Below are 27,337 nucleotides of genomic sequence, written 5' to 3'. Positions count from 1 at the left end.
AAGAGAGTATGCTGGTCCCGGAAATTATATTGGTCTTTGGGAGAGTGACAGTTTAACTCACTGCCGTTTCAGTACAGAGACAGAATACTGACATCTATTGGCCAGAAACATAAATGCAGTGATCTTTGGTACACTTCCCCATAAGGAATTCGTAGTCATTCACCTGTCCTATGTCAGTATTGTGAAGTGGGGACAATCTCTGCTGCTTGTAATTTTGTTTTAGGCTAACACCAAACACTGTTTCTTTTCTTTCTTTCTTTTCTTTTTTAAGCGGAGGAGCACTTTAGCTTTGTTCACCAAGAGTCACAACATGTGATTTTTATCAGCCAAATGCACCAGGACTTCCCTGCTGTTGTTCCCCCTTATTGCTGTACAGTGAGACCTGAGCCCTTACGGCACACTGGGGGGTCTCCCTGTAAACACACACACACACACACACACACACACACACACACACACACACACACACACACACACACACACACACACACACACACACACACACACACACTGTGAATTTGTTTGGTGAGGGCTAATTCCCCTCAATCTCAGGCCTGAGGTCGGTGGGCTCGGGGGGACGGACGTATTGACAGATATCCAGATCCCACTTTTCCCACTCTCCCTTTCCCACTCTTCTTTTTCCCAGGCCGGTACTCAAACCAAAGGCTCACTTACACAGCCACTTATCCCTCTAAAAACTATGACAGCCAGCACACACAAACCCATGTACGTGGAGTGTTTGGAAATGTGCATTTCAGATCGTACCTTGTTTGTTAAGTTAGGAAGTTGGCACTAATTTAAAAACAAGTTACAGTTTGTGATGCGATACAAGATGGAGTGAACATATTCTATTCTATTTATTTATTTTTGTCTGAAAGAGCCAGATCGGCGCCCATGCACGCCTGCTTTCAGGGTTAACACACGCACCCTTTTCTGCATTGAGCAGTTCTTTCACTTAAGGGACACCCTGGTGTCTGAATGTACTTTTACTTAACCTTTTAGTACACGACAGCTGTTTGAACCTCTTTGATACTCTCATACACATGCACAAAGACCCTCCAGCCCCACCCAGACTTCAGTTATTTCAACAATGACTCTCCCGCTCGGCTGTGTAGACCTTGCCAAGTGAGGATTAGTATTTTAGATGACTTCTGATGTTGTGCTGAATAGACTATGGCTCTTGTTTCCGTGGAGATGGGCTGTTTGGAAGGTGGTCCTGTTTATTATGGGCTTGCCTGATCATTACTGTTCAGTTCACTCGCAGATTTTCACTTGAAATTTAGTTGCTCAGTCATTGTGCCGTGTCAGCAAGTTATCCAACTCTTTGAACAGTCATTTGTATGAAAGGATCTTGATCTAAATCTGGGAAAGTTAAAAGCATTTGAATGCTTTTATTTTAAAGAGCTCTTTTATTGTCATGTCGCACATACCTGGTGTTCCAATTAAGCAATAAGGTGTGCTATTGTGAAATATAGTTCAAATTAAAATATTTTAATTTATTATATATGAATATTAAAAATGCACAGCAAGTCTGCATTAATGTGATCAAAATACAGTAAAACAGTAATATTGTGAAATATTACAATTTAATTTATTTTCTATTTCTATTTGAATATATTTTAAAACGCAATTTATTCCTGTTATGTAAAGTTGAATTTTCAGCATTATTACGCCAGTCTTCACTCACATGATCCTGATTTCTTGGGTCAGTGATTTCATGTCAGAAATCATTCTAATATGCTGATTCGGTGCATAAGAAACAGTTCTTATAATCAATTATCAAATTGAAAACAGTTATTTGAAAGCAGTATTTAAAAAAAAAAAAATTGTATTGGAATATCTATTTATCCGTCTTAGGGTTGGGCGGTAATACGGTAATAAGGTATACCGTGGGGTCTTAAAATAGCAACGGTATCAGTTTCAATACCATCATAAAAAAAAAAAAATATATATATATATATATAAATGCAATGCACTTATATAGGAGACAAGGATTAAATATAATTTATTTAATGCCTAAAAATGCTTATGTGTGGTTGTCATCACATGACAATGTGGAGGAGAAAGAGAGAGAGAGGGGGGGAAAGATGGCAAGATGTGCTCCGAGTGACCTGGTCTCGAAGAAGAACACGACTTCTGCAGTTTGGCAGTATTTCGGGTTCAGACCTAATGAAAAGGCACTAGGGATGGGCATTTAAAGCAAAAATAATATTCAAAGATCACAAATTGCCTGGATTAATAAATAAGAAGCAAATATAGTACAGAATATAATCAGGACACGAAGGCGAACTGGAACTGGAGCGCGTCTCATAAATCAACCGAAACTTAGCGTATAAGATACTTGTCTCAGACCTGAGAAGTAGGCTATATAAATATATATATATATAAAGCTTGAAATGTCTACTTTTAAACAAAACAATTAAAAACCACAAGAAATGAGCTTCTCTCTGCTTATGTAGGCTAATTCGTATGAAGTGTGCATTTCTCTATAGGCGCGTTCACTACTGCGAAGATGGCGAGTCAGCATCGTCAACTTTATCTTTGCAGTCGACACTGACAGAAAACACTAGTTTATTAATAAACAATTCAAATGTTTCATGCATAATTACTTTTGCCGGTTCTTTGTGGCAAGCTTTATGCGTGCGTTGAGATGCGGAATAAGCAATATATCATGAAAACGCTCATTATGGTTTAGCATTCTCTCCCATATATATTTATGTAATTAAATCAATATAAAAATGTGATTAGACTGATGGCTTAACTGAACTACTACTAGTCGACTACAAAAAAAACTTTAGTCGTGCACGGGCAGCCCTACTTATTTCACATATTATCTAACCAGTGTGTCACTGCGGGCATTCTGAGCGAGCGGCGCGTGATCTCCAGAAATGCGCTCTATCTCTGGAGGAAATATTACCACTCCGCTCACATGCTCCAGTGTGAGACAATGTGTATCTTCTTCTGCTATCTGAGAGTTGATTGACAGCTTTTAGATGCATTACTGGCATCGCCACCCTCTGGTTACATGAACGTCTCACCGCATCAACCGAAAACATGGGGATTTTTCATAGACAATAATCGCACATCCTATTCGATATGCACCTATTCTATTCTATAATAAATATTCTATTCTATTATATAATACCTTTTCTATAATAAAATCAATTAATCGAATATTCGAAAATCGTGACTCATCCCTAGTAGGCACAAGCCAACAGTTTGGTGACGCCGTCTGAGCCTTATGTGATAATTTTTAATTAGTCACGCGGTAATACCGTATACCGTGGTAAAATAGGGAGGAGGTTTGACGGTATCAAATTTTGGATACCGCCCAAGTCTAATCTGTCTGTTTGTTTGTCTCATACATAAACCACAAATAGGTGTGTGTGTATATATTTAATTAAATATAAGCGCACATTGTCCTTTAATTAGTTCCTAAGTTAATCTATTTAATCCAGTTGTTTCTCTTTCTGTGTTTGGCAGTGGCGAAACAGGTTTTCATAGGAAAGCATTAGTATCAGTAACAAGAGGGCGGGGTTTAGTGGAGCCTCAGCATCACACAAGCTATTCCTCCATCTTTCTTCTGAATATCACATGGTGGTAAAGCTTAAAATGATTGGAATAAATGTACAACTATGTGGCAACATTTAGCATAATGGGGATAGAGATGATCCTTAGATTTCTTCAACCAGTGTATTGCCCGTCTATTCATTAACTGGGTTATTATTAAAGAGTTTGGCGATTTGAAGCCCTTCTCTAGACCTTAATAAGCATGCTGGCGCTCACTCAGAGTTCAGAGTAAAGGCTGTCCTGTGTCTCAGTGTCTCTCTCCCTCTCTCTGTGTGTTATTTGCCTGCTAATAAGTGGAATGCACTCTTGTGTCAAGGCTTTACCTGCAGTCACAGCCCCGGCGTCCTCCCCAGGCAGCCTGCGCTTATTAGTTAATGAAATGCTCTTTAAAGGCGATGGGAAAGAAAAAGCAGCCTGGCTCCAGCCTGCTATCTGGCCCTGCTTGGGTTTCAAAACATCGTTGCCTAGACAGCCAATTTACCAGGCCGTCCACAAAAGCGCACACATCTGGTGATTAGATGTCGGATGGCTGTTTGCCGCGCTTCACATGGAGCGTGGTCAGTTGATAGCGATGTGGGGGCTGAACTGGTGACCAGGTTAATTGTGTAAGATTAATCATGTAACCATGGTCATGTCATAATGACCCACGTACAACTTATCTGGCTGAGAATCAGGATCATTAATGAGAGAGTGAGGGGGAATATATTAGGATATTTTTAGTTTGTTTTAAATTTAACCGTCCCTGTCCTCCACAGATGCCAATCATGAAGGGGCAGCAGAGGGCATCGAGAACATGGCCGACGCCGTCACACATGCGAGATTCGTGGGCACCGACCCCGCTAGTGATGAGGTTGTACTGATGAAAATCCTCCAGGTAACACATTCTCAATCACACAAACTGGTGGTGCTTACAAATGGCTAATTTAAAAAAAAAAAAATTTTAATTATAAATAAATGTTTATTAAAATAATTAAATTATAAATATCGGGTCATAATATAAATAATGTTTTTGAAAAAGTCTCTTCTGTTCACCAAGGCTGCATGTATTTGATCAAAAATGCAATAAAAACAGTAATATTGTGAATTATTATTATTATTATTATTATTTTTATTATTATTATTATTACAATTTAAAAGTGTTTTCTATTGTAATATGTTTTAAAATGTAATTTATTCCTGTGATGGCAAAGCGGAATTTTCATCATTACTCCAGTCTTCAGCATCACATGATCCCTGAGAAATCATTCTGATATTTTGATTTGCTGCTCAAGAAACATTTCCTTATAAATTTTGAAAACATTTGTGGAAACCGTGATAGTTTAACCAGGATTCTTTGAATAGAATTTAAAAAAAATAATCTTTTGTAATATTGTAAATGTTTTTTACTGTCACACTTGAGCAATTTATTGCATCCTTGCTGGATAAAAGTATTAATTTCTTTGAAAAAAAAAAAGTCTTACTGACCCCAGACTTTTAAACAGGAGTCTATGCATAATAAATAATTGTCTAAAATGCTTTCAGATATGTTAGGTACAAGATTTGGTCTTATTTCCAGGTTTTAAGGAGTTTGCTGCTAACTCCAGTTGGAGCCCATCTTACCAATGAGTCCGTTTGTGAGATCATGCAGTCCTGTTTCCGAATATGCTTTGAAATGAGATTAAGTGGTAAGTGAAATTAAGTGAAATTTCCAGGGAGAAATGTATACTTTAAGTGCACTGCAGTGTTGGTGGTTAATTTTTTTTTTTTCAAGTAACAAGTAAAGTAATGCATTACATTTAAATTGACAAAATGGTTACTTCTTCCAAAATAATTTACTTTGTTTTCCCATATATTGACTGACACCTCTCATGTCCCCACGTTGTGAGAAATCAAGTGTTGAAGCATTGTGTGTGCTGTGTAAACATGATTGTTACTGTAGTTCTTGACTAAATGTGAGCATGCATTTACTCATCTCACTTGCACAAAAACAGATTCAGTATTCCTCAAAATGGATAAAAACAGTAAAATGCAAACTCATAATATTACACAAGCATGCAATTATTAAATAATACAAATATTCTTTGTGTGTAATCTCACTTTATTAACCAATGTTTTTGCCGCTGACCTTGGATGATCCGATTCAACCAACCATTTGGTCTAAAATTGCCTTTACATTTGCCAAAAGTTTTCTTTTATTAAAAAAACAATTAAGCCCAGCCCAGGTGAAGAAAAATGCAACGCAAAAGTAACGTAATGCATAATTTTCCAAAAAAAGTAATTAGGTAACGCAATTATTTACTTTTTTTAACAATATTGTAACGCATTACTTTTAAAAGTAACTTTCCCGAACACTGGTGCACTGTAAAACGCTTTGGATAAAAGCATTTTCTGTAAATCTAAATTTTGTTGTATATCCTAACTCTTGAAATGCTCAATATGTGAATCTGCCTCCTGCGCTCTCAGGGCTGTGATAAACCCTGCGCTAATCCTGACCAAACAGAGTCTGGACTCTGAGCCCCAGAGGTGCTGCTCTTGTCCTCTGGACTAACATTTCCTTCTCTTTCTCTCTATTGTTTTTTTCTGGTTTTGCTCTTTTCTCATCACAGAGCTGCTGAGAAAGTCAGCTGAGCACACGCTGTTGGACATGGTGCAGCTGCTCTTTTCCAGGTAACTAGAGAGAGAATGGAAGAGGCGATGTAGAGATGGGGATTAGGAACTGAGTCGTGTTCTTGCTGTTCACATAATCAAACCAAACCTGAGACCAAATACAACAGGAACTGGGTCTGTCTCCGTAACGGGCTCCGATTTCACTCTCAGGCCTCTCTCAATTACCTCCGGAGGTTTCCGACTTCCCCCTCGCACGCAGACAGGGACAGGTGAAAGCATCAGTCTCTGACAATGTAAAGCAAGGCTAATTACCAGGCCCACACAGAAACTGGTGCTGTAGTGCCTTTTTTCTGGACCTCAATGAATGGGGTGTGGTGGAGAAAAACATTACATTTGCAAAGGAAAAGAGATATGTACCTGCATTTCTGTGATTATTTCTTTACATTACGGTTCAAAAGTTTGGCGCCAATAAGATTTCTTTCTGATTCTTAGTCGCTCACTTATTTAATCAAATTTTATTTTTACTTATTTAATCAGATTTATTTAATCAAAAATACAGAAACATTTTTTAATATTACAATTTAAAATAACAATTTTCTATTTGAATATATTTAAAATTGCAATTTCTTCCTGTGATGCAACACTGAAATTATAGCATCACTATTTCGGTCTTCAGTGTCACATGATCCTTCAGATATCATTCTAATATTCTGATTTGTTATCAATATATCAATGTTGACAAGTTGTGCTGCTTAATTTTTTTTTGTGGGAACCCTTTCTTAAAGTCAGCATGAATTCAAAATTGACCCTATTTACTTTGTTAGCACACATTACTAGTCTTGTGGTAAACTAGTCCTCCGCACAGGTTAATCCACAAAAAAAATCAAAAAACAATTTTTTATCTTTAATCAAAATTTCAAAATGTACTTCCCTTCTGGAATCGCCTGCCTTCTCTGATGACGTCAGTTTGACGGCTTTGGTAGAACGTCCCCTCCAACTCTCAGTATGCTGTGAACTTTGACAGTGAGCTGAAAGAAACGCATACTTTTCTAGATCCAATTAGTTCCCAGTGGGAAAAAAACAAGCCGCATCCTTTTTCTCATTCAGTATTCCATTTCACTCGCAACTTCCGGTTCACACAGACTTTAAGGATTCTTTGATGAATAGACCGTTTTTGGAAATATTTAAAAAAAAAATAATGTGACAGTATTTACCTAAATTATTCATAATATAATTTTTATTAGAGTATTAAGGCTATTCAATTCCAAAGTGTGCAAAACTCAAAAAGTTCTTGGTCAAAAATGTCTAGATAAGAATATTAAGTGCAGAGTGTAGATATAGTTCACTGATTAACATTATTTACTTGAAATGGCACATATTGTGACATGAACATTTGAATGATGAGCAATTTAGAAATATGTACTTTTAAATTTTAGTTTTGACTAGTTAATATCTAACATGCAGTTCTATGATTGTGGTGCAATTGTGAGCGGAAGCCCTTAGTCGTCTTGTGCAGGTCATAGTTTACTGCTTCTCTAATGCAATAACATGATTATATGGTGGCATTTATCAGAGGTGCGTATCCACTCACATTAGACTTCCAGTCACATCTCGCACAGACGAGAGGATGAGACCGCAGAGCACATCTCACTCTACCCATCTGCATATAGATTAGGGACACACGCACACACACACACACACACACATACGGATGTACGTGGAACAAAGACATAATGACAAAATTTCGTCTCATGAAAAGCTCCATCAAAGAGGAACAGATAAATGTTTTGCATAAAAGAGAAGTGTGAATAATATTACAGCATTTTGATCTGGTTTTCAAAACCATGTAAACATCCTCTGTTTGTTTTTATAATTTCATGCACTGTAAACGTCCTTCAGATGAGTATAGCATTCATTAATGATTTTTAATTATAGCTGATAACACCTTTTAATCTTAGATGCACGCGCACACACACTCTCAAAAATCTCACAACCTGAGTTTGCTGTTCCCATTGTGCACGTTCTTATTGCCCAGACCCTCTTGTCCGCGTCGCTTTCACAATGAGGGTGTGAAAGACCTTAATAATGAGTGTGTGTGCCTAAGGGTAATAAGCAGTGAATGTAGTGTGTGTGTGTGTGGTCGAGAGAGCCAGAGTAATGAACAGCGGATCTTATTGAGTGCTCAGAAGGAGGCTTAAGCAGCCTGCTGAAAGCATTAGGGATGTTAATCTGTTGGACTCACAGATCATCCCATAATCAAGCCGGCAAGACAACACTCCATTAACGCGGAGCAGAGTTAACATCAGGAGCCGTTTCTCCCAGCCTGCCTGTGCGAGCGCTGACATCTCACTCGAGGAAAAGCCGCAGTGTCCACACAACACGCACACATGCAGACAATGCGTTCGGGCTGAGAACATCATCCATCTAATTCAGCTAATGAATCGGCACAGGGGGTCGAAAGTCACGCCCTAGGAACAAAAATGCTGACTCTTCGGACATATTGCCGCTCCTCTCCTCCTCAGAATGATAATTCCAAATGTGTTAATTAAATTGCAGTTTGGGGAACTAGATGTGACTCCTAAGAACATTTGAGCTTTCTCTTTGCTTAACCGTTCCATTCCATGGCGATCTGGCCCAGCTGGCACGGGTGTGGTTAAATTTCCCACTGTGGAGCTGATAACGGAGCTCTATGGAATGTAATACAAATGCAAAGTCGTTGCCTTGTTAACTCAAGAGTTTACAGATGATATGAGATGTAAATATTGACTGCGTTATGGAGGATGATCAGATATTTCTTAACTTTTTTTGTGTTTAGGTCGCTCAAATTTCGAGCTTAGCCAGCTACCGAGAAACTGGTTGCCACTATACTCGCATTTTACGAGCACAGTTCATCGTGGGTAGCCAACCATGCTGAGAACAGTTTGTAATTGTGCTGTGCCGTACCACGTGGGAAAGCAGCTTATGATAAAACCCTTGCACGGAACCCCATTTCTAAAACATAATGGCATCTATATAATTTCATTAATAATGACCCATTTATACTGTAAATCTTTTAAATAAAATAATTATTTTTGATTAACCTCATGATTGCCATATAGCATCTTCCATCAATTAGAAAGCAAATTGAAACATATATTTAATATCTTTCCTATTTTTTAACACTTTTTTTACAGAAATTCTTACCTTTCTTACATTTACTTTAACAGCCATAAAAATACATAGTGAGAAGTTTTTTTTTTTCCTTTAGCACCCCCTTTCATCCCCCTAATTCGTATTTTTTATTTATATAGCACTTTATACGATATGATTTCTTTCAAAGCAGCTAAACAGCAATAAACACGAAAATAAGTTCATTTTGAAAAGTTCATCAATTATGAAACCACTTCATGGTCCAAATTCTAAGTGTGCCTGGAGTTAAAAAATCCCAGACTTGTACATTGTGTGTTTTAGAAAGGCATTGACCTTTTGAAGCTGAATGGTGTTTATTCTGCACAGCTAGTTCCACCAAACAAATTTGTGAATGTTAGAGCTAACTGTCATTGGTCATTCGGTAGTCTTGGTCCAAACTACTATTGTTGGTTACATATTATGTCACACCCACTTGGCCCACTTAAACAGATTGCGTTTCTGTTTTGGTGCCACTAGTAGTTCACACGTCCCCTGCAAAATATTGATATAAAAATGTTGCCATAAATGCACGGATGGAAATAACCTTAATATTTGTTTTTGGGCAGATTGCCACAGTTCAAAGAGGAGGCCAAGAGTTATGTCGGCACAAACATGAAGAAGGTAAATATAAAATCCACCCAGATCTCCATTCTCCATCCAGACCCTTTACACCTGTTTCCCATCTGCCTTCTTTATTTCTCATTTACTTTGAGCTTTGTTACATAGATGTCTCCATACCCATAAGTGAGGTCAGTTGCTGTTGCATAATTATGATACCTGTGTATGTGTGTCTTCCATCAGGTCAGGAGATGGAAAATAGTATCTAGTGAGAGTAAACTGTGTTTTTCAGCCACAGTTGGTTCTGTATTTAAAAAAAACCTCTGCTCCTGTTCATTGCAATTATTCAGGGATCATAGACACTCTCTTCTCCTGTCTTTTCATACCTGATTGTTGTTGAGTTCATCTTTTGCCCGTTTACCTGTTCCAACTCGCAGATCCCAGGCTGTATTCTGGACACACAGGATTTTATTTATGCAGAGCAGCCTAGAAACACCAATCAAACGGGCTTAGAGAGGGTATAGCACATTTACATGCATTAAAACAGCAGTTTTATTGGGTTGGAGCTAGTGCATTTAAATACGCCGGGACGCATGGCTTTATGTTTGAATGCATGATGGGGACATTCGCTAATGAATTAAAGCGACCATTTATCACAGCAACAAAACATGTCGTTTTAAAGGGATTTAAATGGATGTTCCAGGTCTAATACAATTTAAGCTATTTTGACAGTCTGCAGCATGTAGTTTTGTCTTGTTCCATCAGTTCAATCACATTGATTGCATTTATTTGCATTTAATGTGATTGAACAAGATTGGATTTATTTGATAAAACATATTTAAAACAGGAAGATCCCAAAATATTGTTGCACTTTCAGAGAAATGTTTTCTATTTAAATATCTGTTGAAATGTAAAAGATGGCAAAGCTGAAAATTACATTTTAAAATATATTAAATTAGAAAATAGTTATTTTAAATTGTAATAATAATCCACAATATTGCTAAGCATTCTAGAGACTTTGCAGGCAGAAGTGTTTTAGCTAAAATGCTTCAATACATTATTGTAGGCAAAAATAGTGCTGGAAAAACTAAATACTAGTCACAGACAAGTTTAGTAAACAGTTTATACTTTTGAATCTATGTGAAACTTTTATTCAAGAGCAGTTTTTTGCCAAATACACATCCATTATAAGTCTATTACATGCAGTAAAACTCTTATATAATTTGATCTAAATTATTGTCTGTGATAATTAACATTGCCACAGATGCAGTCAACAGAGCTTAACTTGTGCTAAACCCAAAACATCCATTCAAAAAAGGAAGTAGCTATTTCTATCTATTCTTAGCCAAACCTGTTAATAATGAATCTATTATAAATATGTAATTGTAAATATGGAAATAATCGGGTTTGTGAATAAAACTTCAATCAAGTGTGTGAAAGTGAAATTAAAGAGATTTCTCAGTCTAAAGGCGGAGTATTAGATGAACAGTCATGGGTAAACAATGTAACATAGTTTAGGTCTAGCTTTATACTTTATGCAAATTAGTTGAGCTGAGGTGAAACCACATCAGGACCTTTATTTTCATATTTTCATTTTGGTTCCATAGTTTCATTTGAATGTTACTTTCTATATTTGAATTTATATTCATTCGAATGGGTCTTTTTTGTCAATTCTTTAAAGACCAGACATCCTATTTGACTGCCATTTTGCATGCTCTGTGTGTTCCTGATCTGTTCATTGCACCCATTATCTTTATCCTTGGTTAGTAACACATGTTTATTTGTAGTGTATGCTGAGGTGCCACTTCCCCGCGTTTCCTCTCGGAGATGCATTGGGTTACTGTCGTTGAATGGGTGTTGTTGAGTTACAGATAATGAGTGTGTGTGTGTGTGTGTGTGTGTGTGTGTGTGTGCATGAATGTTGTCCTGGTATGTGTGTTGGTTTCTCCCACAAATACCCCATGCATGTAGTTGTATATGTGCTCCCATGTCATGTGTGTCTCTCTGAGCTTGAGACATGTCCATCACTAATCCCGGGGCCTGCCCCTTCTCTCCTGAGGCTTACAATATCTTATGGAAAAACAAACGAGTGCAGGTAAGGAAGAAGAGATCATCACGATCAGCCTCACTTTAACCTTGTACAACCCCCATGTATTTAACCTATTATAGTGTTTGACAGTATTACACTTCCAGGTTTAATGTTATTACACTTCCAGGTTTAATGTTATAATTCATTGAATAGTTTTTTTTTTGGAAGGATTTTAAAGGCAGTAGAACCAACTGAGACAAGTATTAGCATGATTACACTGTGATACATTTTAATGCAATTAATACACCTAGAACTGCCGTTCTAAATAGAGTTGGGAAATTGTAAATTCTTTTCTAGAAGTTTGGTTCCATTGATGGTTATTGAACCACTGCATTCTTCTGCCAACGTGTATGAAACACACCGCTTAAAATACTATGACACTGCTTTTTGCACCACAATATCATATTCAAATAGTTTCATATGGTAATTGATTTTTAACATTAACTTTTATAGACAGCCCTACTGTGAGCTGGTTGTTAATTGATGGTATATGCTTTTGTTGAAGCCATCAGTGCATTGTCAACTTATTTTTAAATAATCGTTTTATTACCCATGATTCTGCAAAGAACTCTTCAATCAGAGAATCGTGACTGGTGAGGAAACTTTTAAGTGCCTGCCCACTCCCATTCTGCACTGAAATCGGCGTAATAGTCAGACCTCCCTTTACCGTGTAAGTGCATTTATTCAGCAACCACAATCACAAAGATTCGTGTTTGGATTTATCACAGTTCACTATTAATATTTAGACACAAATAGCACAAACGGCCTTGTGAAGGAACACTAACTGGCTGTATTAAACTTTCGTTTGAGCAAATAGGTAATAGAGATCGTTAAACTAAAACTTGCATGGTTTCAGCCCCCCTTGTTTTTATTTGTATTTATTTGTATTGTTTTTTTGCAGTGCAGACATGCACATGGTTGCCAGGTTGGGAAGATTAAGTAAAATACTGGGCAGAAAATATTTAAGATAAAAGATTAATTTAAGATAAAAGCTCTGATTGGGGGATTTAAACTCTTGACATCTGCTTGTTACCAATTCAAAATAATGGAAATGGAAATGAGAAAAAAAAAAAATCTGCTTAAAGACCCTGCAGGCTAATAACACAAAATGGTACTTCTGTTCACCATGGTGACATTTAGTTGAAAATGCAGTGCAACATAATGCTGACAATCCCTATTTTCAACAGCCATTATTATCGCAAACATTCTAGTTTGTTACTATAAAAAACTTTTTTGAGTGTGGAAGTTGGGTTACTGTAAAGCCAAAGTTAGGTTAAAAAATTGTCTAGAACCTCATCACTCTGTTGTTTTGCTATATTATTGCATCAAAAATAGTCAAATAAATTTTAATGCAGTTGTTAAGGAACTGGAACAAGGATAGTTACATTCCGTTCACTTCCCAAGCATCGCTATACAGATAATAAAATATAAGAATCAAGTAAATCGGATTAATATTGCTGACTTTGGTCTTTGTAAATGTATATACCAATAAACACTATCACCTCAGCTAACATACAGACTCAAAAGGTTTTCTACAAAAATGACATGCCTGTATATGAGTGTTTATGCATCTTTTGGTGTGTTGGCATTTTTTTAATGATAATTTGAGGTATCATGAGATTTTGTTTTTGTCTTTTCCTCCTGTGTTGTTCTTTGTGCGGTGATCTGCAGCATTTGGCTTGATTTAACAAGTCCATGTATGTTTTGAAGCTAAAGATGAGAGCCGGGGGAATAAGCGAGTCGTCCAAGTGGAAGAAACAGAAGCGTTCTCCCCGCCCCCCTCGTCACATGGTGCGCAGTCCCTCAGGACAGATGGATCCAGCCCAGTCCAGTACCCTCACCAACAACCTTTCAGGTATACCGACATGTTAAAGTGAGCTGAGCAATATAGCTTCATTTTCTTGATACTGTTCAGTCTTTAAATTGCATTTGACAATCTGTAAAGTATCAATATTTATGCATTTGCTCTAAAATGGCTTGAAACTGTAATATTTTTTTTTTCAAGCCAATTAGATTCAAAATGTTTAAGGGTCATGAAATTGAGAATCGAACCCCTTTGGATTACCAGTCTGACTCTCTAACCATTAGGCCACGACTTTGATGTAAAGAAAAGCATGTGCGGTCACTCTGTCCTCATGTCTATTTCAGGTGGAGTTCCCTTCATAGAGCAGCACAGTGGAGGCTCTTCTCTTCCTGGTTCAGACAGTGCAGTTTCCTCCATCTCCAGCCCCACCACTGACAGTGGCTTAGACGCTGGCTCTAAAACCACCTCAAAGGAAGATCTCACAGACCTGGAGCAGAGCAGCTCAACGGCCACCACTCCCATGACACCCTCCACAGAGCCAGGCAGACTAGATTCACAGGTAACCCTCAAACCATCAATAAACTATCCAAGTACATGTGTTCTGAGCTTGATGGTATGGTATGGTGTGTGGTGTCATCAGTATGAGGGCAGGGAAGTGGAGCGTGCCCAGTCAGCCTCAGTGGAGTCCATTCCTGAAGTCCTGGAAGACAGAGACTTGCTGGCTGACCAGTCTGATTCGGCATCGGTTCACGACATGGACTACGTGAACCCCAGAGGAGTGCGCTTCACCCAGTCCACCCAGAGAGAGGGTAAGAGAAATAGTGTTCCCAAAATTCAGTACTTTAAGGCCCTGATATACTCGCACCTCGCGGTGAAGTCTTTTTCCCGTTCTTCATTTGGATGTAAAAAGAACTGTTAGCCCACATCCCAATGCCATCCATGCTACTGAGAGAAGCTTTTAGATTAATTTTAATATGTGCTTTGGGCTTTCTTTTCAATAACAAAATAAACACAAGGAAAATGGCAAAGGTGAGAAAGCCTACAGATAAGAAAGCAGCTTATCGTAGCATTATGGATATGTTTGCACCAACTCTCCAATTTGGCCCTCAAGTCAAGTCACGTCATGTCATATTTATTTATATACCACTTTATATAATAGATTGCTTTAAAGCAAGAAAAAACTGAAATCATTATAAACATGACTGGCAGTCTTATTTAAATAAAGCAAGGCACCCCTGAGACAAATTAGTACTAAAAACTACCTAGTACATGAATAAAATTCCTTGATACGAAAAAATCAAATATAAAACTGTTAAATAAAAGGAAAATAAATGAACAATAGGACAAATACAATAGATTAAATATACAAATAAAATAATCTTTTTCAGGTACAGTAGCCTCGTTTTATTTATCATGCCTTAAGAAATACTACAGAATTTTTAGTATGAATTTCTTCACTGTATGAATTAAACATAAATTGATACTCCACACTGTGCATTTTGACGTAATTGTGTGTGTATTTGATTATTCTAGTGCAATAAGCTGTGAGAGAAAACTGAATTCAGGATTGCATGCATCTGATAGGCGGCATTTGTGCTCGTGCTTCGGCTGTGTGTTTGCAGCGCGAGCACCGCATTGTTCTTTTTCGTGGCATATTGTGATTAATAGCACTCTAACATCAATAACTTTAAGAAGTACCGCAAAGTTTAAAAAATGTAACACTTTAAAATATCGATTTTCGAAATTTGTGAAGCAATGCGGCAGAAGATAGAATTACGATTCATATGTGAAATAATTTTTTTCCCCCAGCCCTAGCCTTTACACTCAAGCTTCCTGAAGTGCGATTGGAGTCCCATTGTGTTTGTCCAGGTGCTGCTTTAATCCCGTATGGTCTCCCGTGTCTGAGAGAGCTCTTCCGGTTCCTCATCTCTCTCACCAACCCACATGACCGCCATAACTCTGATGTGATGATGCACATGGGCCTCCAGTTGTTGAACGTGGCCCTAGAAGCCGCACACATCGCTCCCTACCAGTCGTTGCTCTGTCTGGTCAAAGATGAGCTCTGTAGACACCTCATACAGGTAAAACTTTGTTCTTCTCTAACCTAACTATTAGGTTTCCGAAGGGCTTTTCACACTTGAAATAGTTAACCCTGGATCATTCTAAATCCTGGGTAAATGGAATCCTGGGTTATCTAGCTTATGAATCCTGGGTCGTTTCACACTGTACATTCTAAAACCCTTGGTTAACTTTCTTATTTGCATGTTTGCGGTGTCTTTGGCATTGATTAGTCGAACGCAGCATGCGAGCCGTTTACATAAAGGCTCTAACATTGCACATCCTCATATGCTGACTGTACTGTCAATTTTATACTGAATGGACTTTTAGCACTATAAAAGTAAAAATTAAATGATCTCTTCACTTCAATTGACATGTTTGCTGTCACCATTTGACATTTTTCTATGGAAGCTTGTTTCCGCCACAGAATAAAAAATAAAGTTAATTGCGACTTTTTATCTCACAATTCTGACTTTTTTTCTCACAATTGCGAGTTTACCTCTCACAATTCAGACTTTTATCTCAGAATTGCGAGATACAAACTCGCAATTGCGTGTTATAAAGTCAGAATAGCGAAAAGCGGTGCTATCCTGCTCTGGAGTAACCGCTGGTAAAGCACAGTGCTTTTTAATTACAAGTGTGAAATGTTCCTTTACATGGGTTTTAAAGTGGGGTTTAGAACGACAAGCTCTTCGATATTTTCAGCTGTACTGAATGTTCTACGTGTCTCTTTCTAGTTGTTAAGTGTTGACCGAATGAATCTGTATGCCGCCTCCATACGTGTGTGCTTTCTTCTCTTTGAAAGTATGCGAGAACATCTCAAGTTCCAGCTTGAGGTATGTGACTGAATGATGATCTTTCTGTGGTGTGAGATATATGCCATCTCAGATGCAGGGCGTCACTCTTTATATGCCTCCACAGATGTACCTGAAGAAGCTAATGGACATCATTACCTCGGAGAACCCTAAAATGGCCTATGAGATGAAGGAGATGGCCCTGGAGGCCATTGTACAGATCTGGAGAATTCCCAGCTTTGTCACAGAGCTCTATATAAACTATGACTGTGACTTTTACAGCTCCAACCTGTTTGAGGACCTCACTAAACTGCTCTCTAAGGTGAGCCACTCCAACTCTAGACATCCCTCTAGCAGGAACTTATGAGAAAGAAATGGATCTAAAGTTTGAAAACAGTCCTTGGGTACTATTTGGTGCCTTTAGATATGCAAAAATGCATTTTGTCACCCTTAAATGAATATTTCACAATCTACTAGAGTTGGATGACTCTGGATAAATTGAGAATCACAATTTTTGTTTTGTTTAAAAGATCACAATTCTCCCACGATTCTGAATAGACAACTAATCAAAATAACATGTAATTTTACTAATCAGTGGTTCTGACAAAATGTTAATTGCAGCAGTCTTTAAAAATAATAATAATAATAATTTGAATGATTTTTTTTCTGGGAATTAGCAGAGTAACAGTTTCATTTTTCATGATTCAGTTTGTATTATGGTTCTGTGGTCACAGGTTATAGCTACATTCTTATGAGTGGTTAAACAGTTATACATTTTGAGGCATATACTGATATTTAAAAAAAAACTTTTAAGCATGTGTTTTACAAGCATTAAACCACATTCTTCTACTGTTTGCAGAATGCCTTTCCAGTGTCTGGGCAGCTCTACACTACGCATCTCCTCTCGCTTGAAGCCCTGCTGACAGTGATTGACAGCACAGAGGCTCATTGTCAGGCCAAAGTGCTCAACAGTGCTTCACAGCTGGACCAATCAGAATCATCAACAGTAGAAGGAGACAGTTCAGTCAATACAATCACAGATTCAACAATAGGTGGGCAGAATCAAGAGTCCCACGATGGGCACTAACTGAAGTGCTGTAGTAAATAAAGAGAACTAAGTAAACTACAGTTAACGAAGGAGTTTAATTGTTTCTCAATGGCAAAATCTTCTTTTTTTTGCTACTTACAGAGACTGGCAAATCTGTACCAGGTTCTAATGGGCAGAATGCTGTGGTGTCAGAGACGAGGGCTGCCTGTCCTCCCACCAGCGGTCATCTGATGGCAGAGAAGATGAGATTTGGCAGACAGGACCAGGAGGAGACGGACACAGGTGCTTAACTGATGTTTTGCCTATGAAATTCAACAAACAACTTGGACAACATACTCATTGATTTACTGTAAACATTTGATGATTTTAGAGTAATCAAATTTAGAGTAATCTTATTTGTCTTAATCCAGCGGAGAAGAAAAGCTTGAAGAAGCCTCAGCGTTTCACCAGCTGTCTTCCAAATTCTCAGGAACTTTTGGAGATCAAGAACAAGAAGAAGGTGACCATTCTTTCATCTGCAGTTCTTTGCTATTTATTTTTGTGAATATTAAAACCTTACGAATTTGCACTTTGATGACATTTTCTTTTTTTGTGCTTCAAAGCTTCTGATCACGGGTACAGAGCAATTTAATCAGAAACCCAAGAAGGGCATTCAGATCCTGCAGGAGAAAGGCCTGCTCAGCAGCCCCATGGACGATAATGAGGTGGCCCAGTGGCTGAGAGATAACCCCCGCCTGGACAAGAAGATGATCGGAGAGTTTATCAGCGACCGCAGGAACACCGACCTGCTGGACAGTTTTGTCAAGTAAACCTTTTCTTTTTAGCACATTTTTGATGCAAGGGTTATTAGGCTAGCTGCATATTGCCAACTTGAATTTTATGAAAACTATCAAAAAAAGCTTAAAAAAATTCATAAAGGAATCCATGTGAATCAAGCGGTTTAATCCAAGTCTTCTGAAGAGACATCATGTGTCATGATGATATGTAAATGACTTTACTGTTACTTCTGACCAATTTAATGCATCCTTGATAAAAAAAAAAATATTAATTTCTTACAACAAAACAATCTTACTAAGGAACGTATTAGAGTACTGTAAAAAAGTATAGAATAATGACAATATGGGAAATGCAGTAAAAACTAGGTGAAAATATGCATACTTAACATGAAAATGTTTTCATGGTTGTAAGTACTAAAGTTCTTGGTGTCTTAAAGAGAGTTGGTAGGGTTTTAACTGAAGTTGAAGTTGAGTTGATTGTTCTGTTAACGTTCATCGACACCAACAACTTGTTTTTCAAACACTCATGTAATCAAGTCTTAACGCCTGAAAATCGGATGTGGTCTTCTAGCTTTAGATTTTCTTCTCACTAGATTAATATCAGCCTCAAAATGACTCAGTATGGAGGTTGAGATAATTATAACTTAAAGTTATTTTAAGGCCATCTCTATCTCTTCCTCAGCACGTTCGGCTTCCAGGGCCTGCGCATAGACGAGGCGCTCCGCTTGTATCTGGAGGCATTCCGTCTTCCTGGCGAAGCGCCTGTCATTCATCGGCTTTTGGAAACCTTCACTGACAACTGGCATGTAAGTCAGCTGCCACACACACAAGCACAGACTGACATGAATATATTTACACACACACATATATATATTCTTTAAATAGGCTGTAGGTTCGCTGCAGTCACAGACACAAGCATTCTTACAGTTCTTCCATTACCACACTCCAAGGCAATCCTGGCCACCAACTGGCCCCATCATCAGGTAATTAGGGACAGTGGAACAGCAGTTCACTCAGGATCAAGGACGGGGTCATTAGTCACGCAGGTAATCGGGGAAGAGGAAAATGTTGCACTTGGAAGTGAGACACATCCATCTGCCCTGCAGTAAGCAGCTCAGGCGATCTGAGAACATTTCGAACACGCTCACTTACGTGCATGTTAAAGGCAGCTCTCTGTGTGTCAACTGGAAAGTATTCGTAGTAATTTCTTTTCTTAGTCACCATTCTCAATCACGAAGAATGAGCTCATCTGATTATGCCACCTAGACATGGGGGTTGTGCCCTCCCCGATGAAGGAATGTATCGAAACGGGAATGGAGTCAGTGTCTGACATTTACACTGGCAGGAGATCCCGGAAGAATTACTATGCCCTTTTATATTTTTTTCTTGTGGTGAATGATCCTTCAAAACGTGCCTGTAAAGATGAGCGTACATATTAGGTGATTTGACGATGCTATTCTCGCAGTCAATTGAATGGCCTTGTTCTCTTGTGTGCAGAAAGTGAATGGTAATCCCTTCCTGACAAACGACGCTGGCTTCGCCCTGGCTTATGCCGTCATCATGCTAAACACCGATCAGCACAACCATAACGTTCGAAAGCAGAACATCCCCATGACACTGGAGGTGAGCGACACATGTTTCTGTTACCAATGGGAATATCCAGAAGTCATTCACATGTTTAGGGCCACACACGCAATCTCTCTGAGAGGTCAGTTTCAGCTCTTTGACTTAACAGCATAAGATAAGTGTATTACATGTTATGCGTGCAAGTGTGTTATAAAACCATCTGTCTAGATTTGCCACACATACAGATTACTGTTATGCAGCCATGCCTCACTTTTATGTGCTTCAAACAACTGGCCTCAATTTAGTGGGGCTTTAAGGGTCAAATGAAATACAAAGATGTCAGCCACAGCAGTCACACATGTACATATTATTAACTCTTTCCCCGCTATTGACAGACATTTTCGGCTTTTTGTGTTTTCACTGTTGTAAGGTAGGGAGCACTAATACACATATTCTAAAAGAGTACTGAATCTCCTGGTCAAAACAGGCGATGGCATATGTAAGCAGATGCATATGTAAAATAACGTGATCATCAACATTAAACATCATATAAAACAAAACTGCCTAATGTTACCGAATGAAATGTCGTTTTTTATGTTGATAAAAAAAGAATACATCAAGCTAGAATAAAACGTTATTTATTATTTTTTAAGCAGAGACTCTTCTTTCTTTTGATATATAATTCATACAGCAAAATATTCTTGGGGCCATGAAAATTGTGAAAATGATTTTAAAAAATGCTGGCGGGGAAAGTGTTAATGACTTGACTTGCATCGTTTGAAGAAAGAACACTTGAATGTATCTAAAGGTGAAGCATGGATTTTAAATTTTTGCTTTTTGTTGTCGTACTGTATATCACTCTTACCCACGTTTTAATCTTTCATGCTTTACCAAAACTGAAATCCTCTAATTCTAAAAACTTAACAACTACGTTACAAGTACAGTAAGCAAGTACCAAAATCAAAAGAAAAATATATAAATTACTGTCTCATTAGGGAATCAAAAAATCCCATCATTACCATAATGCAAAAATCAATTGCTCTCATTGTTGTAAATCCAATTGTCATTACCATAATGCATAATAAATCAATCTGAAAATTCAGAAAATCTATTTAAAAGTTTGGGGTCGGTAAGATTTCTTTGTTTTTGCTTTTGAAAGAAGGCTTACTAAAGCTGCATTTATTTTATCAGACATACAGTAAAGACAGTAATATTGTGAAATATTATTACAAAGCTGAATTTTCAGCAGTCTTCAGTGTCACATGATCCTGCTTCAAACATTCTAATATTCTGACTGGCAGCTCAGGAATTTTTTTTTTTTTAAATGATTTAAAAGAAAGTTATATAGAAAAAAAATATATTTTATTAACAGAAATCTTTAAATACTATTATAAATGTCTTTACTGTCACTTTTGTACGGTGGCCGAGAGAGCTCAACGCACTGCAACACTGAGTAAAACATGCAAATAGAAAAAACACCCGCAAATTAAGAAAACCGCTTCATCAGTTTCACAACAAACGTGTGCTCCAAATACTCACAACACAACCAAAAACAGAAACGCGCTGCAAATGTTCACAACACAACCAAATACAGAAACGCGCTGCAAATAGCACAGACCACAACGGAAATGTTTCCAGGGGACCCCGATAAGTGACGAACCCGGCTGGGACACGCTTATAGCTCGAAGTCTACTTTTAATTTTTATTTATTTTTTAAACTTATTTTTTGTGCAAAACATACAGAGATGACATGTTTAGGGCATAATTTGTATACAATATACAAAATATATTACCGTGCTGCGTTGTCATGGGAACATCCCAGGTGAAAATAATAAGGAAATTGCGTCGTCTTTCGTTGCTCTCTTCCCCAAGTGCTATCCGAATGGCCACAAGTGCACTGCTCAGTCCAAAGTCCCCACTTCAAGGGGTCTGCCCTTCGAAGGGAGACGGGCATAGAGCAATAAGCATGTCCCTGCCGGGTTCGTCACTTATCGGGGTCCCCTGGAAACATTTCCGTTGTGGTCTATACTATTTGCAGCACGTTTCTGTATTTGGTTGTGTTGTGAACATTTGCAGTGCGTTTTTGTATTTGTGGGTGTCTTTGTATTTGCATGGGTTTTCTTCAGTTGCAGCACGTTGAGGTCTCTCGGCCACTGTACTTTTGACCAATTTTACCTGTCATTGCAAAGTAAAAGTATAAATGTAAAAAATATATATATATTTCTGGCCCCAAACTTTTAAACAATAGTGTATATATTTGTGTGTGTATTTTAACGGCAGAATATTTGAAGCATTGTAGGTATTGACATAAGTACAGTACGTTTTCATGGTCCTAAAAATTCGAGTAAAACATAGGCTTTCTTTGTTGCACAATTTCTTTCTTTTCTATTTTATTTTGGTAGGAAATTCACCCTTAGAAACTAGGCTGCAGCTGGTGGCATCTTTACTTCAGCAACCACGGAAACCTTGAGTTTTCCATGCATTAGCACCAGATCCAATTAAACCGATGATCACACAAACCTTCCTGCTAAAAGCACTGGTGTTGTATAGGAATACAGGGAGCAGAGGGAATGGTAATCAGCAGGTATTCAGCCTGAACACAGAGGGGATAAACGGCCGAGGAGTGAAAGTCGAGCAGCAGGAGACGAGGCAGGACTGGGCTTTTGGCAGACGGCGTGTCCAGCTGTCTTGTCTCTGTGTCAGCTAGCGCGTGTGTGTCTACTCTCCAGCCATGGAAAATGAAGTCCTGGAAAGACCCTCTGTTTACTCCTCTGTTTATTTCTCCTTCTGTTCATCTCTCTCTCTCGGGGGGAGCTCAGGTTTCCCTTGCTTTACCTGCCATTAAGAAAGTATGCAGTAAAACAGTGGCCTAACGCCATCACTCAGCAGCGGACGTCTGTGTGTTTATTTGAGCTGAGGTTGGCCTTAGACCAGCCTGCTTAACACTAACACCTATTAAGTGACACCAGCAGTAATAAACCGAGACCAATTATTGGATTTGAAAGGTGATAGTTGGAGGATGTCGCTGTAATTGGATGGAATGAAGGCATTTTAATCAGTTTCCTGCTCCTGTTTGTTGTTTTATTTTATTTGTCTAGCAATTTAAGAAGAATCTCAAAGGTGTGAATGGAGGAAACGACTTTGATCAAGACATGCTGGAAGACATCTACAATGCCATCAAGTTAGTGCTTATGTGTAGTTTTCATTACCTCTTACTTGTTGATTTTTTTTAAATATAATTATATAAAATATGCCATAGGTGAAACGTTTACAAAATATGTTTTCATTGGTAACTTGTAAATAAAACCACATTCAAAATTAAGGATGGCCCACCCACCCAGGGCCAGTGTGAGAGAGTTTTGGGCCTGTGGACGCAACAGTCACTTGTTATATCAGGCTATTTATATCCAGTCACTATATCTTACATTTGTTGGTAATGGATAAATGGCTCACAAACTTAAACATTTGATTTTCTGTGATGCATTACATTTTGCTGATGCAAATTCTGATATAAAGTTGACACTAAGGTAAATTTATCAGTCTGGCTGACATACAGTACAGCACTGTATACGAGAAGGTTGACATTATGAGAATGACTTTCAATAGTCTTAGACACATCAGTTAGATTGGGTTGAAAATGATAAAGCCTAGTATGCCACTGTTTGCCAGCAAAAGCGTATTTATCAGTTTGAATTTATAGCTGCAACATTAAAGCTGTATAATTTCCAATAATAATAATAAATCATTTGCTGCTACGTTCCGGGCACGTGTTTTGGTTTCAGTGTAAAACAGTTGATGAATAGAAGGTTATAGAATAGAAGGAATAGCATTCTTTTTAACAATGTAACTTTTTGAATGGTTGTGTGTGTGTAAACATGTATTGCAGATATATGTATGTGTGTATATATACATACACAAATAAGTACGAATCGAAACTGCTATATAGCTGAAAAGGTCAATGTTGAGCTCTGATGTTTACTATCTTTTTTATAAACCTCATGTCTCTGGTCTTTACATGTGTGGATATAATAGCTCTTGCTAATGATGTATACAATGGTTTAGATGGGATAAGCTGAGATAAACGTATGTGGTCCTGCAGGAACGAGGAGATTGTGATGCCCGACGAGCAGACGGGGCTGGTGAAGGAGAACTATGTGTGGAGTGTTCTGCTGCACAGAGGAGCCTCTTCTGAAGGGATTTTCCTGCATGTGCCTGGCAGCAGTTACGACCGCGACCTCTTCACTATGACCTGGGGACCGACTATTGCCGCCCTTTCCTACGTTTTTGACAAGAGCCTGGATGACACAATCATTCAGAAGGCCATCACTGGGTTCAGGTAAGACTCGCAGACAGGTTTCAGACACAGCCTTTGAATCATTCAAATTTATTAGAGCACTCATTGCTAAGTAGTTTGTGTATTTAGTGATTGTCAGAATTTTGTTTCTGCAAAAAATTACGATTTTGATTATGATGTCCCTCTCCTTTATCCTTTCAGGAAATGTGCCATGATCTCTGCACACTACGGCTTCAGTGACGTCTTTGATAACTTAATCATTTCGCTCTGCAAGTTTACTACTCTCAGCTCTGAGGTAAGACGTGAAGCACTCCTGACCAGATGCATTCAGATTCCTGCAGCAGCTTGAGGTCATGAGTGAAAATATCTGATTGGGGTTTGTGTGTCTTTAGTCTGTAGAGAACCTGCCCACTGTATTTGGCAGTAACAGGAAGGCTCAAGTCGCTGCCAAGACTATGTTCAGCCTGGCCCATCATCATGGTGACATTTTACGAGAAGGATGGAAGAACATCATGGACTCAATGTTGCAGCTTTTCAGGGCTGAGCTCTTACCCAAGTCCATGGTTGAGGTAAGACGGGAGTGCCAACGTATCACTTGAAAACCCCTAACAAACACATCTTGTTTAGAACAAACCAACTGCATATAGCAAGCACATTGCTCCTAGATATTTATTAGATCAGGCAATAGTGCCACCTACTGTCACAAAGGAAGATTTGTTAAATTATTTAATGTAAATTTGACAAAATATTTAATTCTTGTTAAAAGGTTGAAGACTTTCTAGACCCTAATGAGAAGATTTCCTTACAGCGTGAAGAGACACCATCAAACAGGTATGTTATATAGATAATATTTTGATTTTGTTTTTTAATTATACACACTTCCAGGTTGAAACAAGCTGCTTTTAGTGATTGACATTAGGCGGTGCTATGGCTCTAATGATCTGTTTTTCTGATGTTATATTATATAATGTGTTGTTTGTAAATTTTAGGTATTACATAATTATTATATGGTAATTACTTAGTTATTGTACCTCTGGCTTCTAGTGCAGTAATACATGCACTTTCTGGAACTTGAGAGTTTTTTTATTTATCAGGCATGCTGTTGAAAACATATTTGTTTTGGGAAATTTGACATTTATATGTTAAACTGTTTATTTAAACATCTTGCACATTTGACACCACAAGGACTAAAACATTCAAAATAAATGTAAAGATGTATATTATCTGTATTGCATGGTTTTATTACAGTATCTTTTGACCAGACCTGTTTCTACCATGATGCAGCGATTGAGATCTGTTATATATAATTTTGATCCCCCGATTAGGAATTTTAAATCCTGCTCAAAAGCCAAAATTTAAACCACACAGTCATTTGTCATTTTCAACTCAATTTGTTTTTTAAAATTTAATTTAAAACAATCCCTTTTGAGGTGCGTTAAAATGGAAGTGGAAGTGTTTGTTTTTCAACAATAATTTAATCCATCCCTTTCTACCACTGTACTTCTGTCAGGGGTGAGTCTGCTGTATTGAGTTTTGTGAGCTGGTTAACATTGAGTGAACAGTCTGGGCACAGAGGCCCCTCCACTGAGAACCAGGAGGTCAAACAAGCTGCCCTGCTCTGCATAAAGGTACAGTCTATACATTTTGCTAACAAAAGACATTGTGGGAGAAGGTCAATCTGACTCATTGCTCCATGTATAAAATGCAATCACATGTGAATCAAAGATTTTTCTCACATTTCTTCTCCATTTATGTCAGCACTGTGACCCAGAGAAGCTGATTACAGAGAGCAAGTTTCTCCAGTTGGAGTCTTTACAGGAGCTCATGAAGGTGAGGTCCACATTTACAGACTGGGTGTATACAGAAACCATTTTCTTTGGTATGTTTCTTACAGTATTACTTAGGTTTGCTCATTATGTAATTTTTTATATTTCCAGGCTCTCATCTCAGTGACCCCTGACGAGGAAACCTATGATGAAGAAGATGCTGCCTTTTGTCTGGAAATGCTGCTACGTATTATTCTTGAAAACAGGTACTGCATGTATGATCATGCTGCATTATCGGATTGAAAATTACTAGTTGGAAAAAGATATGGTGGTTTTTATAGAGAGATGACTGTGTGTTTGCAGGGACAGAGTATCATGTGTATGGCAAACGGTACGGGATCACCTGTACCAGTTATGCGTCCATGCTAATGAGAGCTGCTTCCTGGTTGAGAGATCAGTGGTGGGATTGCTCAGACTTGCTATACGCTTATTACGCAGAGAGGACATTGGCTCACAGGTACACACAAAGCACAAACTGTCGTTGTGTTAGCTGTTACACAACACTGATTAACAGACCTGAACAGAAAAGTAGATTACGTGTTAATGACAAGTGTTACAGAGTATTAAAGCGTAAGAAAACAAAAAGTGGACCGCAAGGGCAGCTGAATTAGACCCTAAGCAGTTTCCTCCCTCTCTCTGGATAGGTTCTCCTCTCTCTTCGCTTGCTGTTGATGATGAAGCCTCATGTCCTGTCCAGAGTCTGTCGAGAGGTGGCATACGGCTTGCACGAGCTGCTTAAAACCAATGCTGCAAACATCCACTGCACTGATGACTGGTACACACTCTTTTCCCTTCTGGAGTGCATCGGGGCTGGGGTCAAACCTCCTGCTGCCATGCAGGTCACCAGCACCAACCCAGAAAATGACACGGGTGATTCAGTCATTTCCACTTTTTCAACCATTTTATCTGTTAACATACCTCAAGACACTGTTGAGAGTGGAGTGAAGTCCGTTTCCAGATTTGTCTTATCTTGTGTAATCCTTTTGTTCCAGGTGCTCAGTCAGATAGTGAACTGAGCTCATACCATCATAGTGAAGTTAGTCTTGACCGGGGATACACGTCTGACTCTGAGGTTTACACCGAGCACGGCAAATCCAGAATACCCCGTTCAGCTACCGATGTGGATGTGGGCTGGCTAGTGGTGAGTGTTCACACCATACCCTAGACAGGAAGCCTATCTGAGACAAATCCACTGTCACT

The 27,337-nt window shown here is 38.4% G+C and overlaps 1 protein-coding gene across 5 annotated transcripts in view; it reads left to right on the top strand.

Moving 5' to 3' along the window:
• Positions 1-27,337, top strand: part of gbf1 (golgi brefeldin A resistant guanine nucleotide exchange factor 1) — an 86,904-nt gene that overhangs the window by 50,844 nt on the left and 8,723 nt on the right. For 2 of the 5 annotated variants that reach the window (XM_077196993.1, XM_077196992.1), the window contains exons 5-31: positions 4,326-4,444; positions 5,126-5,234; positions 6,156-6,216; positions 9,891-9,945; positions 13,682-13,826; positions 14,120-14,334; positions 14,416-14,584; positions 15,645-15,856; positions 16,571-16,669; positions 16,755-16,949; positions 17,487-17,679; positions 17,817-17,957; positions 18,086-18,174; positions 18,278-18,480; positions 19,134-19,257; positions 19,949-20,074; positions 23,116-23,198; positions 24,117-24,353; positions 24,513-24,606; positions 24,704-24,880; positions 25,078-25,142; positions 25,822-25,939; positions 26,070-26,141; positions 26,249-26,343; positions 26,441-26,594; positions 26,782-27,007; positions 27,130-27,278. In XM_077196993.1, coding sequence (XP_077053108.1) covers positions 4,326-4,444; positions 5,126-5,234; positions 6,156-6,216; positions 9,891-9,945; positions 13,682-13,826; positions 14,120-14,334; positions 14,416-14,584; positions 15,645-15,856; positions 16,571-16,669; positions 16,755-16,949; positions 17,487-17,679; positions 17,817-17,957; positions 18,086-18,174; positions 18,278-18,480; positions 19,134-19,257; positions 19,949-20,074; positions 23,116-23,198; positions 24,117-24,353; positions 24,513-24,606; positions 24,704-24,880; positions 25,078-25,142; positions 25,822-25,939; positions 26,070-26,141; positions 26,249-26,343; positions 26,441-26,594; positions 26,782-27,007; positions 27,130-27,278 — 3,725 coding nt within the window. Of the gene's footprint in view, positions 1-4,325; positions 4,445-5,125; positions 5,235-6,155; positions 6,217-9,890; positions 9,946-13,681; positions 13,827-14,119; positions 14,585-15,584; positions 15,857-16,570; positions 16,670-16,754; positions 16,950-17,486; positions 17,680-17,816; positions 17,958-18,085; positions 18,175-18,277; positions 18,481-19,133; positions 19,258-19,948; positions 20,075-23,115; positions 23,199-24,116; positions 24,354-24,512; positions 24,607-24,703; positions 24,881-25,077; positions 25,143-25,821; positions 25,940-26,069; positions 26,142-26,248; positions 26,344-26,440; positions 26,595-26,781; positions 27,008-27,129; positions 27,279-27,337 lie in introns of all 5 variants that reach the window. The other 3 variants (XM_077196990.1, XM_077196989.1, XM_077196991.1) reach the window with 2 other exon arrangements.

The sequence above is a fragment of the Siphateles boraxobius genome, unplaced genomic scaffold, assembly GCF_051911475.1.
Source record: "Siphateles boraxobius isolate OS27281-9 unplaced genomic scaffold, OSU_SipBor_1 37, whole genome shotgun sequence".
NCBI classification, from domain to species: Eukaryota; Metazoa; Chordata; class Actinopteri; order Cypriniformes; family Leuciscidae; genus Siphateles; species Siphateles boraxobius.
Note: the sequence above shows the minus strand (reverse complement) of the source record. Positions and strands in the feature narration are given on the sequence as shown.